Below are 15,212 nucleotides of genomic sequence, written 5' to 3' on the forward strand. Positions count from 1 at the left end.
TCTTAAGATGATAAAACCTCGATAAAACCTCGCCTCTCGTCTCAAAGTAATCAGCTGTGTTGACCAAACAAACGTGTACGAGTCGCCGCTTCTCAGTCTCTTAGTGTTCTCATTCTATTATCCCCACTGCTAAATCTCCTCGGGCACATTCAGAGGACAGGGCTTGAAGTATATTCCTTGGGGTGAATGGTGGTTGTGGGAAACGTATATTTGGAGAGTGATTGTATTGTACGTATTGTGGTGAAACAAGTTGGGTCCAGGGATTGACTGTCAGCCACTTTGTTGTTGAATTGTCCTTCAAATACGTCGATTTAGGGCCAACCCTTTCATGCGTGTTATTGCCGTATATCTACGTACACCTAGAATGCGTACTGAACGCATTGCAAACACACAGACGGTCAGAATTTCAAAAAATTTAAAAAATAAAATCAAATGCGTTACCTTCCCTCCTACCGCTCCACGATGACTAAGTCCGATTCGCTTCCCTTGGCTTTAACTTCGTCAGGAGCCTCTACTTTCTCTGCTTCTTCAATGTCGTTTATTGTTTTATGCGTTTTTGCAAATTGTTTCACCCCGTTGATCGTTTGTCTCGATTTTGGAGGACAATAATTAAAATTTTCCTATGAAAAAGGTAATGGAAATATGTAAGAACAACAGGCCGTTTCGAACATCAGAATAGGAAATACCGTTGATGGAGAAACAAGCAAATGATTTTCTTTATAGAAGCACAATACTGCATGGAAATCATCAGTAATGAAACTTTAAATTAAAGGGATATACATATATGTTTATATCAATTATTGTAACTTTTTTAATTGAAAGAAAAAGCATTTGAAGTAACACTTTGAAAAACAGGTAAAAACAGATACGCATCGCATGAAAAGGACGGAATCAGACTCGATGTCCACAGGAGAAATATTGCACCCTCATGGATTATTATCGCCAAACAAAACAAAACCACAATCCCTCATACAAATTAAATACAAGTCAAAGAAACAGACATAAGCTTACATACCCGACAAAAACCCGGAAGATTAGAGCGGACATCGTCATCTTAGCACAACCCAATCGCATTCAGGATCCAGTTGCCCGCAGGAGCAATATTTATTCCAATCGTCTATACTCCAATGTCGACGTCTTCTGAGAGTGACAGATTCTTCGTCCAGACTCGTTAATTCACACAAAATCATCTCAGGAGGCCGATGGAGCGCATGATTCTCAGCTAGACGATAAGAGGTAAAAACATGAGGCTTTCAGGAGTTAGAGAAGAGCTTCAGGGTGTTATTCAGACGCTGAGGGGAGAAAATATAAGGTGTGATGAGTGAATGCGTTGTGTGTGTGTGTTTGTGTGGATGTCATTTTCATGTTGTTTTTTGACGTTTTCCGTATTGTTTTTCTCCATAATTTGCATATTCGTGTTTCTGAACTCGTTTTCATTTTCCGAACGTCATCAGAGGATGGTGATTGTCTGATTTACTTGACCTAAGGTTGCAATTGATGGCTTTAATAGGATACGTATGGAAACTAGCATATTTTGACTTTTCTATTTATGACACATTATTTGTTTTGATTATCTGTCTGATCATTTTTGTGATTTTTTTTTCTCTGCTATTCTTATGTCCATATTTTTTGTTTTGACATGTCTTTACAACTTTGTTCTCTTTTGTATTTACATTTGAATTATTTCTTTCATCAGTTTTAAGTCAAGTCTTGTAGTTTATATTAGGCATATTTTCATTTTTGTTCTCACCTAGTCAAAAGTTTACTTCTTGCTTATACTGATATTATTGCTATTACTGTCAACATTGATAACATTATTCTTTTATTTATTGTCATTGTTATTGAACCAAGAATAACAAATGCAGCCATACAGGTTTTGTGTTGTATATCATTCTGACTGAAGGTTCTACTTCACTGAAATCAGTTATCTTATACATTCTATAGTCTATTGTAGTATTGTGTCCTTTTTTTTTCTCTCCTTTTTTTTTTTTTTTTTCTTTTTCTTTTTTATTGTATTGATAAGAGTGTGCACTTGAAAATCAATTTTGAGTCCTTTACTAGCTACCTTCTACTGAAATCAATCAAAAGCCTTTGTTCGAAAATTGAAAGGTCTGCTTCTCATTATTTGGGTGTGTTGGTATATGATATATTATAGTATTGATGTAACATAAGTGAACATTTAGATTTTTATAAATATTTGTTAATAATGCTAACCTGCCTATGACGGATGATGTGATATCATGTGCGACGGCAGCATTTGCTGCTGGGGATGTGACATCATGTCATGGCTTTTTGTATGGGTGGCACGCCAGGTGATTGTGCATTTAGTGGGTAGCTGCAGCTTCAGTGGGCAAATAGTCAGAGGCATTAGGCCTACATATTTTGAAATATCCGTTTTAAGACCAGGCAGGGCCAAAACTCCCAGGGCTTAACTCGTAAACGACTGGTGACAAGATATCATATCAAGTGGTGGCATCACCATCTGCCAGGGGCAAGACATTTTGTCAAGGCTATCCTCCTGGCTGGGTGATCGGGTATGTAGCGCGGGTGAATAGCCCGAGGCATTAGGCTTACGCCTTTGAAATATCCCAGTGCTTCATCCATTTGGAGCCAAAACATCCTCTGTCAGCAACAAGTTAATTTCCAAAAAAATGCTAGCCATTTCTTTTTCTGCCAACTCTGTACCATCAGCTTCTACCATACTTGCTGTGATTGTGCACGAGACAGTATGATCTTGTGTGATAGGAACTCCACAATCTGTGATGAAAATTGCATGCAAGTTGTTGAAAATCGTGGAAAATTTATCACCATGTGACACTCCTGTATATCAGCTTAAAGATGTTTGTTTGATTAGTCATGATATATATGGTGGAGAGCATGATTGTTGCAACACAACTGCTCACAATCTAGATATTTTATCTTTCAAGATTAAAAGGCCTGAATTTCAACTAAAAGATAATAATAATCAGTTTGAATAAGTTGGTTTACTTTGAATATTGGAAGGATAAGTTGTGTTAAAATGTATGATGGAGGAAATGCCTGTATTTATTTGTGTTATATCTCTTCTATGAGGACATAAAGAAACACACACGAAGTAAAGGATATTGGGTTGTGTCAAACTTCAGTAGTGGCTCTGAGAATATAAAATACAAATATTTAGAACAGTTATGAAAATAAAAAAGATACTACAGAAATAGCATTGATGAATCTGTTATAGAAATCTCTATGTATTTTTTAATGTTTGATTATATTATCATTGGAAACTTTTGTTGTGAGTATATTTATATTCATGCAGTCATGCACCACTGAATGTTCAAGATAATGTCTGTTACATACATTGTCAGGTAAATTGGATGTATGAGAACCATATGTATTTATGCAGGATATTGTATTGTATCTGTATCTACTAGATAGCACAGTTTTAAGCGTATGGTTATATCTCTTTTAACATTGCACTTAGGCATGAGAATTACATATTAAACTTTCCCTTCAATTGTGAGCATGCTTGTGTTTGTAATTGTGTATTTCTCATGTATAGTTAGTTACCTTTAACCTATTCATGCCGGGTTATTCCAGCTCTAAATGGTCAGAATGCCGGGGGTTTTGAACGCATAAGCCTAACACCTCGGGATTCTTGGGCCGCGAGTCTGGGCTGTCCGCTCACTCACCCTGAGTGCTGGCCTTGACCAAATATCTTGTCGCCGGCGTCTGACCAAAAAAAACATGAAACGTAATAGCACGTCAGCCGGTGAGAATGGGTTAAACATTCATATGTATACAGTCATTTTTATCTTTTACTTCAGACAGGGTAGAGAGGTAGCATGGCATCAAGTTCAGTGAGTCAGGAAGATGTTGAGGTAGATTTCGAGACCTCATCTCGCCGATCTCGTATACGAACAGCGAGGGCTCGGAATATCAACCCAACTTCCCGCCCAGGTACAGGTACTCTCATTTAACTTTTTATATTTTCTAAATTATATATGTATACATTGAGAGATAGATGTTGATATGTTTTTTTTTTTTTCTGTAAATTAAGAAAGCAGAAATATGAAAACAAAATAGTCAGTATTTATTTTTAGCTCCCAGTTGAGAAGAGCTTATCAGGGACCTGTGCATATTTTTATCTGCCAAGAGACTGTAAGGCTCTCAGCTTATATCTTATCTCTGGATAGCATAATGAATTATTTATCATGCACTTCAGTTTGAAAGATAACATCTTTGCCTCCAGTCTTTAGTAGACCATGGAACCTCTTGAAAGTGTCTGTATGTTGTCTAAGTTATTTGGATGTGTAAGGATTAATATATTTAATATAAATGCTTTTGTCATATGTATCATATGCATAAGAGCAGTCATTTTTCTGTTGTTTATATATCTGATATTACAAGGTTAACCCAAGATGAAACAGTTGTCATGCAGAAGAATTCCATGTTTTTCAAAAAAGGTGAGGCGGATGAGGAGGGAGAGGGAAGCGACCGAGATGTTGGAACAGGAGGTGGGCTGTACCCTGGGGCTCCTGATCATGATGCCAGCCCAAAGCCTGCCACGAGACTCAAGGAGAAAAGGATGAACAGGTAAGGATTTTTTTTATTTTGTTGAGAGAGAACTCATGATTTTTTCCTCTTCTTACACCCTGTCTTCTCTTCCCTTCTTGTCATGAATTTTGTTTTGCAGATAATGCCAAAGTTTTTCCTCTTTGCAGACCCAATCACACAAACAAGGGAAAACAACAACGTGACAGGCGAAAGCTGCGAGAGAAAAGACGTAGTACTGGAGTTGTCCATCTACCATCTACGGAGGTAAGTACACAAAGAATACATCCCTATCAGAAATTTAATTGATGAATCCACTTCGTATTTTTATCATTAAACTATCTAATTAGATTTTTTCATTTTGTTACATTTAAAAAAAAAAACAGTTTTCAGTAAATTGTTGATATTGCTAGTAATTGGAAGATTTAAAAGAGGAAAGGTGTTGCTGCGTGTACTACTGCAGCTGTTCAGTTAACCCATGGGTTGCAGTTTTAATAAAATAAGTACACAGTGGGATAGCAGGTTTACATTGTCTGGCACGGTGCCATCCGCATCTACGACCGACTCTGCCTTTGCAACAAATCATGCCATCCGCTGTCAGTGGGTTAATGTAAGGACAATACTGCTATGTATAACTCGCTCTTGTTTATTGAAAGTGGTCAAACCTGAAATATGTTACATGGTTACAATTAATACTGGCATCATCTACCTCAACAATACTTTTAATACTGGCAGTTGTACAGTGCCTGCTATTATATTAAAGATTACAAGGTTATAAAATTGATATAGATCACTTAAACTAGATCTATCACCACTAAATACATATGCATTGCAGAAAAGACCCCATCTTTGTGGCTATTCATATCCCTCTCACGATTGTGTGGCATTATATACTGTTTCAATGCTAATAAACACCTCGGCTGGAATGGGATAGACTACAGCAAAGCAATATTTGTCTGACATAACCCATATGGAGGCCATTAAGTTATTTTCCATCGAGGCTCATGTGGCCGGCTATTGGTTCGGTATGGTGTAGTGCCTGTGGGTTTTTTATTCTCATCTCCTTTATTCCTTTCCTCTTTCTATTGCCATTTTTTGTCCTTTCTCCTTTCTGTCTCTGTTTATTTATATGACTTTAACAAAAGGTTGCACTTTTTATTAGGATTTGGAAACCATAAACTGTAACATCACCATTTTAGTTGCAATAGAGGCTTGTATATTTTGACTCAGAATGTGATAATTTAGTGTATCCCTTTTTATCTTTGTACACAAATTTTTGTGTTTTGATTCAGTTTGAGGTATACCTTTAATTTTTATTCTTGATATTTTGTCTTCTATATTTGTAGAGGGGGCTTACTATTCAACTTTCTAGCTTACCATTATTACTCATTATCTGTTTAGGGCCATGTTAAAAGCTTGATACCCTTGTTATATTTATCATATTTATTCTACATCTAATAGGTGGCTTTATATAGTCTTCCTATGAACTATTTTCTTCTCTCAGACTAGTATTTCAAACAGTTAAAGCATTTGTTAAGGATATCAGTTTAATGGTGTTGACCTGGGGTGCAGAATGTAAACAACTGTTCAGATGGACATTTACATACTTGCCATGTGAATGTTCTGTTTTTATGATATTATTATTCTTAAAAAAAGAATTTTAGAATATGTATATGCCCCTCCACTCCAATATTGTCATAAAGCATTAAAATATAGAAAAGTACATTTGATGCTTGTATGTTTATGAATGCAAGCTTCATAGCTCAAGAACCACTTAACACAGGCTCCCTGTTTTGGAATGGCATCTTAAGTTTGACGTCAAGTGAGGTTCAAGAGGGCTCACCTCAGCACAAAGACTAATTTGCTTGGAATTTAATGGATAGCAGAAAATGATTATGATATGGACACACTCACTAGTGCACACACACTAACTTACGCACACACGCACACTCACACTCACGCGCACACACACACACACACACACACACACACACACACACACACACACACACACACACACACACACACACACACACACACACACACACACACACACACACACACACACACACACACACACACACACACACACACACACACACACACACACACACACACACACACACACACACACACACACACACACACACTCTCTCTCTCTCTCTCTCTCTCTCTCTCTCTCTCTCTCTCTCTCTCTCTCTCTCTCTCTCTCTCTCTCTCTCTCTCTCTCTCTCTCTCTCTCTCTCTCTCTCTCTCTCTCTTTCTCTCTCTCATATATATGTATATGATAATCTTGTCTGTTAATATGCTAAATGTTATAAAACTTGTTTGAAATTAATAGCAAAATAGATATAGGTATAGTGACTATGAATGAAGTATGCAGAAAAAAAAGGAAATATTTGCACAAGCCAAGATGATTTAAGCTTTCCATTTTTGGGATGTGTAGTTATCAGGTCTCTTGACTTACTGTGATTCCGCAGACCTGAGTAGGCTGTGTTTGTGCTACTCAAAATGGGAAATGTCTCTGTACTCACTTCCTTTTTCTTCAGTGGTTTTAGTCTTTCAAATTGTTTATCCACATTGTTATTGATGTGTGGGTGGTCATTGGTGAGTGGGTGTTGGGGTCGGGCTGACACACTTAGTCAAGTGCACTTGTGCATGTGCTTCAAAATCAGTTTTACTTTCTTTTTCAAGCTCTCCAAAATATTGGATGCAGTTTAGCTTAGATCATCTAAAATTAACTATTATTTTACTTTACGAGTAACTGAAGTAGGTGTAGCCGAAGCAGTTTGATTAGCATGACACATTTTCCATTATGTTGTTTTTTCTTCTTCCTGGTTATTTTTCTTTCTTTCCTTTCTTTTATACATTAGAATAATCTTTTTTACTTTATTTTTAATTTTGAACTTTTATGACTTTAGGGTGAAACAGACCCTCAAAGATCCCGGCCAAGATCGCATGGTAGCCAGGTAAAATAGATACATGTATATCCTAAGAAATGTTAAGTATGCTAGTGTACTGTTGTGTAAATACGGTTGTTCTTAGTTTATGTATTGGTTGCTTCACTGCATAGGAGTTACTGAGCATTTTAAAAGATAAATTGAATTTGAAATACTATAGTTTTTATTTTAACACCCATTGTCAAAAAAAATAGAGTTTTGTGCACATCAAGCATTATTTGCCTGATGTCATTAAAAGTTGATAATAGAGAAATAAAGTCATATTAATCACTAAGTCTATTATCTGTTTTTCTTTATGCATATATTATTAATACAGCTTGCAAGTATTATATTCAAATACTCCAATTATTAATGTCCCACTAACATTGTGTGTCCAGTCTAACAGCAATTATTTCTTGAGAAAGATTCTTCCTTTTAATATATCATATGTAGATTTAAATTTTGGTTAACATTTTAAGAATTGCTAGAACTAAGCTTCATAGCTATTATTTATATAGTGCAATACTTGCTGTTGCTACTTTGAAGAATGCTAATACACAATAAACAGCAAGTATAGAGTGGGTATCTCCAGAGGGTATTTTCAGAGTCTGAAGTGTTGGACAAGTAGCTCACTTACCTATTTGTATATTGCAAAGATTGTCAAGCCATTTTTGGAAGTGTTTCAATCTTTAGATGATTTTTTGTATGCCAATATTTCCAAATATATGATTATAATATTTGCATGGACACTTCTTCGATTTATAAGTAATTGGCATAAGTGTTGTATCACTCCTTTTTCCCTCATTGTAGTCAACAGGAGGGAGCACAGGAGAGGACGAAGAACTGCTTTCGATGACAGCCGAGACCCGCAGGAACACCCATTACAACGAACACCTGGAGAAGGAGAAGTCAGGGGACCACCATCACTCTGTAGTCCCAGGTCCTCCCTCTTTGCCTGATCACAAGCATAAGAAGTCCTTCACAAGCCATAGAAATAAAAGGTCTGCAGTTGACTTCACTTTTTTACTAATTGAGTGTATGCATTTGTCTGTGTCAGTGTGCCTCTTTTTTAAATAACAACTTATTGAAAACAAGAGAATAATCTTTTCCTTCAGTGACATAGATTCACTTTTATATAAACAATGATGGTAATTTTTTTTTCTTTCTTTTTTTCTTTCCTTTTCTTTTCTTTTCTTTTCTTTTTAGAAATAGATATCTGTATTGCATTTCAAGTCATAGGGTATAATCTTCTGATTAAGCAATAAGAATATTGTGAGCTTTTGCATGATTTTTTTCACTCGCTTGAAGTTAAGCTTCACATATCCACTTTATGTTACTTCCTTTGTAAGGAGATATTTGATAAAATAAGACTTCCAAATATATTTGTTTAATATATGAAATGATAATTCAATATTTTTTCCATGTATACTCATATATTTTATGCCAGATGCCTAAGAATAGCATTGAGGTCTTTTTTTCTTAAGTTACTAGAACAAAAAAATATCAGCATTTTCTTCCATTCTTCTTGTAGTATTGGCCTTTCTGAACTTTTTTTTTTTCTTCTTCTTCTGTGTTTTCCCACTGGTACATAAAAGTATAAGTTTAGTTTGGCATCTATTGATAGATTTACTCATTATAAACTTGTATGATACACAGTCGTGGGAGTCCACACACACCACCCAACACTCTGCCACTCATCCATCACAGACTCAACACTCCCCAACACTACACTACTCCAACAATGGCACTTACTGGGTATGATTGTCAAATATAATTCCTAAGTAAATGGTTAACTGTTGTATGTTTTGATCTTCAACAACTAAGCTCTCATGTTGAAACATGTTCAACACACAGTAAAACACCTGGGGTTAAAGGAGGAACCAATCAGAACCCAATTATATCTGTCATCATCAAACTTGGTTAGATTATGTATATATTTGAAGAAATATATATAAGAATAATACATGCTATATATAGTTATAGCTTATCAAGATATAAATTCTCTTGTGTAAAAAATTCTGTTTTATTTTTACTCACATAATCTTTTACATACATGTGCTCGTGTGTGTTTATGCACGCATGTGTGCACACATACTCACTTACTCACTCACACTTACATACTCATTCACTCTCCCTCCCTCTCTCCCTATTTCTTTCTCACAATCACACCTATTATTTCTCTCAGTATATATCTTTAATCTGCAGCCCGAGTGACTTAGAAGCAGATGACGAAGACAACCAAGACTACGACTCCCTGACAATGAGCGATTCCACGCTGTCCCTTGTGCAGCCAGCCTCTTCAGCCTTACCAAACCTCCACTCGTCAAACAGCTTGCAAACCACCAGACCACCTGCAAACGGAAGGCCTGCAACACCAACAACAGAGAGTGTAGATGAGGTATTGCTGGTTAGCACAAGATAATCGTTTGTTTCTTGACACTTCTAGGGGTTGTTTATGCATCAGTAAGATCATTCTGTTGGATATCTTGTGGATTTCAATAAAACCACATTTTATTTTAGGAAATGTGAATTCCTGATCAATATTTTCATGCTTTATTCATACCCCCACTTAATATCTACCAGTTTTATATCTTATGGTTCTAGGCAAATGTTATTACCTTATATAGATTATATAGTTTAACCTTTTAATAATGAATAATGTGATTTTCACATCATGCATTGGCTCATATTCTTGCCAGTGATGTGAACGCATCATGGCCTTTGTCTGGTTTGCTTGCCGGATGACAAGATCTTTGATCTAGATTTGTGATGACCAAAGTCATAATAATATTTTGCAGTTACTGGAGAGTGCCCGTGAGGAAAACCGCCGTCTCCTGGGCCTACTTGAAGAGCGAGACAGGCGTATCTCGTCACTTGAATCTCGACTTTCACAACTGACAGGGGAGCTAAGCCAGGCATGCAATGACCGTTCTAACTTGCGACAGGAAAACAACGCCCTCATACGTGCGATTGCCTCACTCACCACAAAGTAACCTCAAGGCAGCTATCACCACACAACATCGAGTAATCCCCACGTGCCACGTCTCTGGCCGTTTGGTGAATTTATTTAAGGTGGCAATTGGTACTTAAGTGAATACTTTGAGTAGGCTGTAGTTTGTGTACTGTATCATAGATGCACGGAGGTATTATCCTCTACACTCTGGCAGCATCTACAACTTGCTGGTGAACTTGGTAATTGATGCTGTTTAATCTTTGAATATTGCTCACCATTCTCACCCAGAGCTTATAAGAAAGGATACATGGTGATCCAGTTAATTGGCTGCTTATGCTCATTAATTATTGCTGTGCCAGAGATAGGATAAACAAAATGTTCTACAAATGATTTGCACTGCTTCAGCTACACCACAGATATGTAATGCCAAGAACTCAGCCCATCTTGTTGTGAGTATGTGAATGTATTTATAGGTGACTTACTTCATTCATATTTATAAAACTAAACTGTGTGTGTCTGTGAGAGAGAGAGAGAGAGAGAGATCTGTTTGAATGTAAAGAGCTCTATGAATTTTACACATGTACACACAAACATACTAACATGAAAATACACAAACACAAACAAAATGGATACCATATGCAGTATGTAAAATTTAGTGTATATTTATGAATGATGATATTTGTATGTGTGTGCTAGTTGTGAATTAGTTATTTTCAGTTTCCAAGAGATTATATTGGAATGTAAAAGTTAAAATAGAAAGTATATATTTTTAAAGGATTTATTTTAAAGTTATTGACATTCTACATTTTATAAATTTTATGTAAACGTCTTTGGTAACTGTACATTCAGTTTTCTGTATCAGAGAATTTAATGGGTATTGAACCACCTGTTTGCAGCGCGTGTTTTTGTATACACACACATTTACGTGCATATTGTAGAATACTGTTCAGTGTGATTATTAAGGAAGAATCAGACAAAACTCTTAAAATCCTATATAGAACCACTCGCATTATATCTGTGGTGAAACTAACAGTCTGGAGAAGACGGGAGCCTTCTTCAGCCTCCTCCTCTTTTTTTTTTCTTTCTTTCTTTTTTTTTCTCTCTTTTCTCTTTTTTTTTTTAAGTGATTCATCTGGTACTGAAGATGATTAATGGTAATTTTTCCAGTAATTGATATTACATTAATTATTACAACAAAGGTTGTTAAAGATAGGGGAGTTTTATAAGGACCACATACATAAAGAACATCAGAAATGGAGCTGTACTTAACAAGATTACTTTTTTATGTAACTTTTTTTTTTTTTTTTTTAGAATCAAGTACTTAAATAACATTCCCATTATTACAACTCTCAATTTAGGCTATGTGAGTAATATATTAATTATGCATAACATATAAATCTTGATGTCACTTCTTTGTATCGTAGATCTTAATAGGGAATATTGATGCACGGACTTCCCAATCTGCTTCCTTGACTGGCACTTCACTATACATCTTGATGCTAGTTGTAAGGTTTGCTTTGTGAAGTGGCAGAAGAAAGTGCAAGAATCCTTTTGCAATGAAGTACCTGTAACCGTAATATACTTGATTAATAGCAAGAAGGATTATAAACCATTTTATTTCTTGCTATACTCACAGGAATTCTTCTTCCAAGCAATGCTATAAGATCCAACATGTGATGGATATATATATATATATATATATATATATATATATTCTTATTTGTCAACATATTCTCAATCGTATGTGCAAATAATAGTCCCTAATAACTTAAAGAATAACTGGATCACATTGTGAGAAATTACACACCTTAGAGATGTAAAATGCGTGTTCCCTTTCTGTGGTCACATGTTAATGTTATCTTCTCATTCAGGAATGATATTTCCAGTAAAGAAAAAGAAAAATAGATTAGTATTAAAGACTAATTTTTATACAGGACATCAGAGATACAGGAAAGGTAACTTTCTGATAATTGTTCTGTAATCAGTATAAAGTATATATCGTTCCCTATTTATGATTTGTTATTTACAAACATAAATTTCTTAATTTACTAAATTTATACTACTAAAGAAGGACTGGTTAAATGAGATACACTTTTTTAATTGATATTAGGAGAGCTTAGAGTTTTAGCACATTTACATTGGTAAGACTCTCCTATAAAGATCATTGCTTTAACCAGAAAGAGAAAGCAAGAAGGACCGTCCAAAAATAAGGCAGCATATGAGCAACAGATTTCATGAATGAGGGTAACATTAATTAGATACTGCCTACTCCATCAGTTGTAAAGCTCGAGTAGTATATAGTTACCTAGTGTACACTACACTTGCGACTCAACTTCAAAACATGTTTTCGTGGGATATTTAATGGGTTTGCTGGCTTGGATCTTTGTTTCTTTCTCTGCTCTCCCTCTCTTCTCTCTTTTTTCATTATGAATCATTACAGAATTGATTTTTAAAATCTGCTATTTTTTATATTGACAATCAATGACATTCATATGAATTTTTACCTTATTTTTATCTATTTTGAAAAAAAAATGTAAGTGAAGTTTGAGGTTCCAGTGATAAATCATTTGATAGCCCTCAACATGAACATGGGATTTATGATTTTCATTACTTTTATTCACTATCAAAGATATAAAGTCAGTGGCATTGGCCATTAAATTCCCATTGTTAACTGGCTTAAAATAACTGATTTCTTCTGCAGGGTAATAGAGATGGCTTTTGGTTTCTAGTGTAGCTTACAAGTGCATGTTCCAAATTGACATAATCCTTTTTATTTTCCTTTCTTTCTTTTCCTCATCTGTTATCAAAACAAAAACGCTCTGTCTCCTTCCGTCCTTTCCATTATCAGCCTTGCTCTAGGAGATATTTTGTAGCCTTGGCAGAGGAGATCATGCCCTTTTTGAGCTTGAAGTTGTGATCTCATTATATTGGTCTTTCAGCCTACACAGCCCATGTCATATAGAGCAGCCATTAACCACCTCCCAACAACAGGTCACTTCCATGCCCCACATTTAGGACGTGGCAAGATACCTGTAGATCCGTTTAGTTTTTTAGTTTCTTTCTTTTTTCCTTTTTTCATGATTTTTATGTTGTCGTTTTTTATTATTATTCAATAATGATTGCTATTATCATTTTTGGCCTTCCTTCTTTTTCTTTACATTTATACCAGTACTTAATTGTGTTCATGTACTTAGATAATTTATTCATTGCTTTGTAATCCCACCTCCCCCCCCCAATTGTTTTGCCATTTAAGGGCAATGAATTTTTAATTTGCATTTCATTTTTTTGTAATGTGGCAGCTTTAATTGAATTTGATGATTTAACTCTCAAGATCAATTTTTTTTAGTGTATCAAATGCTTCTATTATATATGTTAATTTAATAAGACTTTAGACAGCCCAGCTTTCTGGGCTTACATGTGCAGATAATCTGAGGCATTTGGGCTACAGTGCGTTTCTTTACTTGGTATAGATATGAAACTCAAGATTTATATGAATTGAATACATCAATCCAGTGGGTTCTAACATGCTCATTAATTTATATTTGATCACAGTTTGTCAACTGTGTATTTTCATAATTGTTACAGTTCTAAATTGCATGTAAACTAGAAACACTAGTTTAAATTCCAAGGTATGTCGTTGAAAATAGAAATCTTATTTATTTTCTAATATAAGAATGAATAGATATATTGTGAATAGTCCCTTTTTTTTTTCTTTTTTTCTTTTTTTTGGGCAGCTTGTTTTTTGGCACTTGAGTGAATGGGGTTGGTTGTATTTTTTGAAAATTCACTGCAAATTTAGTTCCACTGACCACTTAACTCTGTATACAAAAATTGCATTGCTCTCAATATTTACGAGGTCTAAAGAATACTCGTGTGTGTGTGTGTGTGTGTGTATATATATATATATATATATATTATATATTATATATATATAATATATATATATATATATATATATATATATATATATATATATATATGTGTATATATATATGTATATATATATATATATATATATTATATATATAAATATTATATATATATATATATATATATATATATATATATATATATATGTATTTATATAAAATACATACATATATACACATACATATTTACATTTCATATATTCAGTGAAGTTCATCAGCATTTTTCAAATAGTTTGGCTCCTTATGAATTCAAGATGAATTATCAAAAAGGTGTGCAACAGTAATATTCTGAGATGGGCCACATCTTAAGATGATTAGCCCGGGTTAATGCATCTTAAGCTAAGTATGTTTTCAGTTATTTTTTAGACTAATAGATGAAAAAGGAGTCAGAAAAAATGCAGCATGAAAACAAACTGGCCAAGCGAAAACACCTGTTTCAAAGGGGTCAAACCAAACCAGGAACTTTCACTTGTCGAGTACTCTTTTTCAGTTTGCCTCCCACCCTTACACCTATGATATAGTCTGCCAAGCACCAAGTTTCCTGTAGATGATTCAGAGAAGTTTCATGCTCTCCATATCTAGAAAGTAAAGTAAAATAGCTTTTAACCCATTTGCGCCGGTTGACGTCCTACAACATAGTTGGAAAATATCCCCGCAGCAAGGTGACGTCCTCAGACGTCATGCATGTTCTTGGCAAGTTCCGGGTGCTGCTGAAACATCAGCATTAGAATACTAGATTGTTCTTAGATATAATTATTTTTCATAATTTCTTTGACACTGCTACTTTGAATGTCATAAAATGTGATATAACATAAAAAGAAATAAGATAAAATTTTAAAATGAGGTCATGAAAACTACGTG

The 15,212-nt window shown here is 34.9% G+C and overlaps 2 protein-coding genes across 7 annotated transcripts in view; one reads left to right on the forward strand and one right to left on the reverse strand.

Annotated features, from left to right (window-relative positions):
- The window catches only part of Nup154 (nuclear pore complex protein Nup154), a 22,590-nt gene extending 22,116 nt beyond the window's left edge, over nt 1-474 (reverse strand). Inside the window, exon 1 of the mRNA XM_086537362.1 lies at nt 442-474. The gene's annotated coding sequence lies outside the window, so the exon portion shown is untranslated. The remainder of the gene's footprint in view (nt 1-441) is intronic.
- A 623-nt stretch (nt 475-1,097) lies between these two features.
- LOC122242960 (uncharacterized) lies at nt 1,098-12,324 on the forward strand. 6 transcript variants are annotated; one of them, XM_043000404.2, is made up of 8 exons: nt 1,098-1,236; nt 3,804-3,942; nt 4,443-4,572; nt 4,701-4,797; nt 7,452-7,499; nt 8,280-8,470; nt 9,675-9,867; nt 10,268-12,324. In XM_043000404.2, exons 2-8 carry the CDS (start codon nt 3,822-3,824, stop codon nt 10,460-10,462), a joined length of 975 nt encoding a protein of 324 aa, XP_042856338.1. In that variant the 5' UTR covers nt 1,098-1,236; nt 3,804-3,821; the 3' UTR covers nt 10,463-12,324. The 6 variants fall into 6 exon arrangements, with proteins under 6 accessions (XP_042856338.1, XP_042856339.1, XP_042856340.1 ...); XM_043000405.2 differs by having other exon boundaries at nt 3,804-3,936; XM_043000406.2 differs by lacking the exon at nt 7,452-7,499.
- The last annotated feature ends 2,888 nt before the right edge of the window (nt 12,325-15,212 follow it).

This window comes from Penaeus japonicus, unplaced genomic scaffold (genome assembly GCF_977035675.1).
Source record: "Penaeus japonicus unplaced genomic scaffold, GWHDUDI00000001_assembly GWHDUDI00000005, whole genome shotgun sequence".
NCBI classification, from domain to species: Eukaryota; Metazoa; Arthropoda; class Malacostraca; order Decapoda; family Penaeidae; genus Penaeus; species Penaeus japonicus.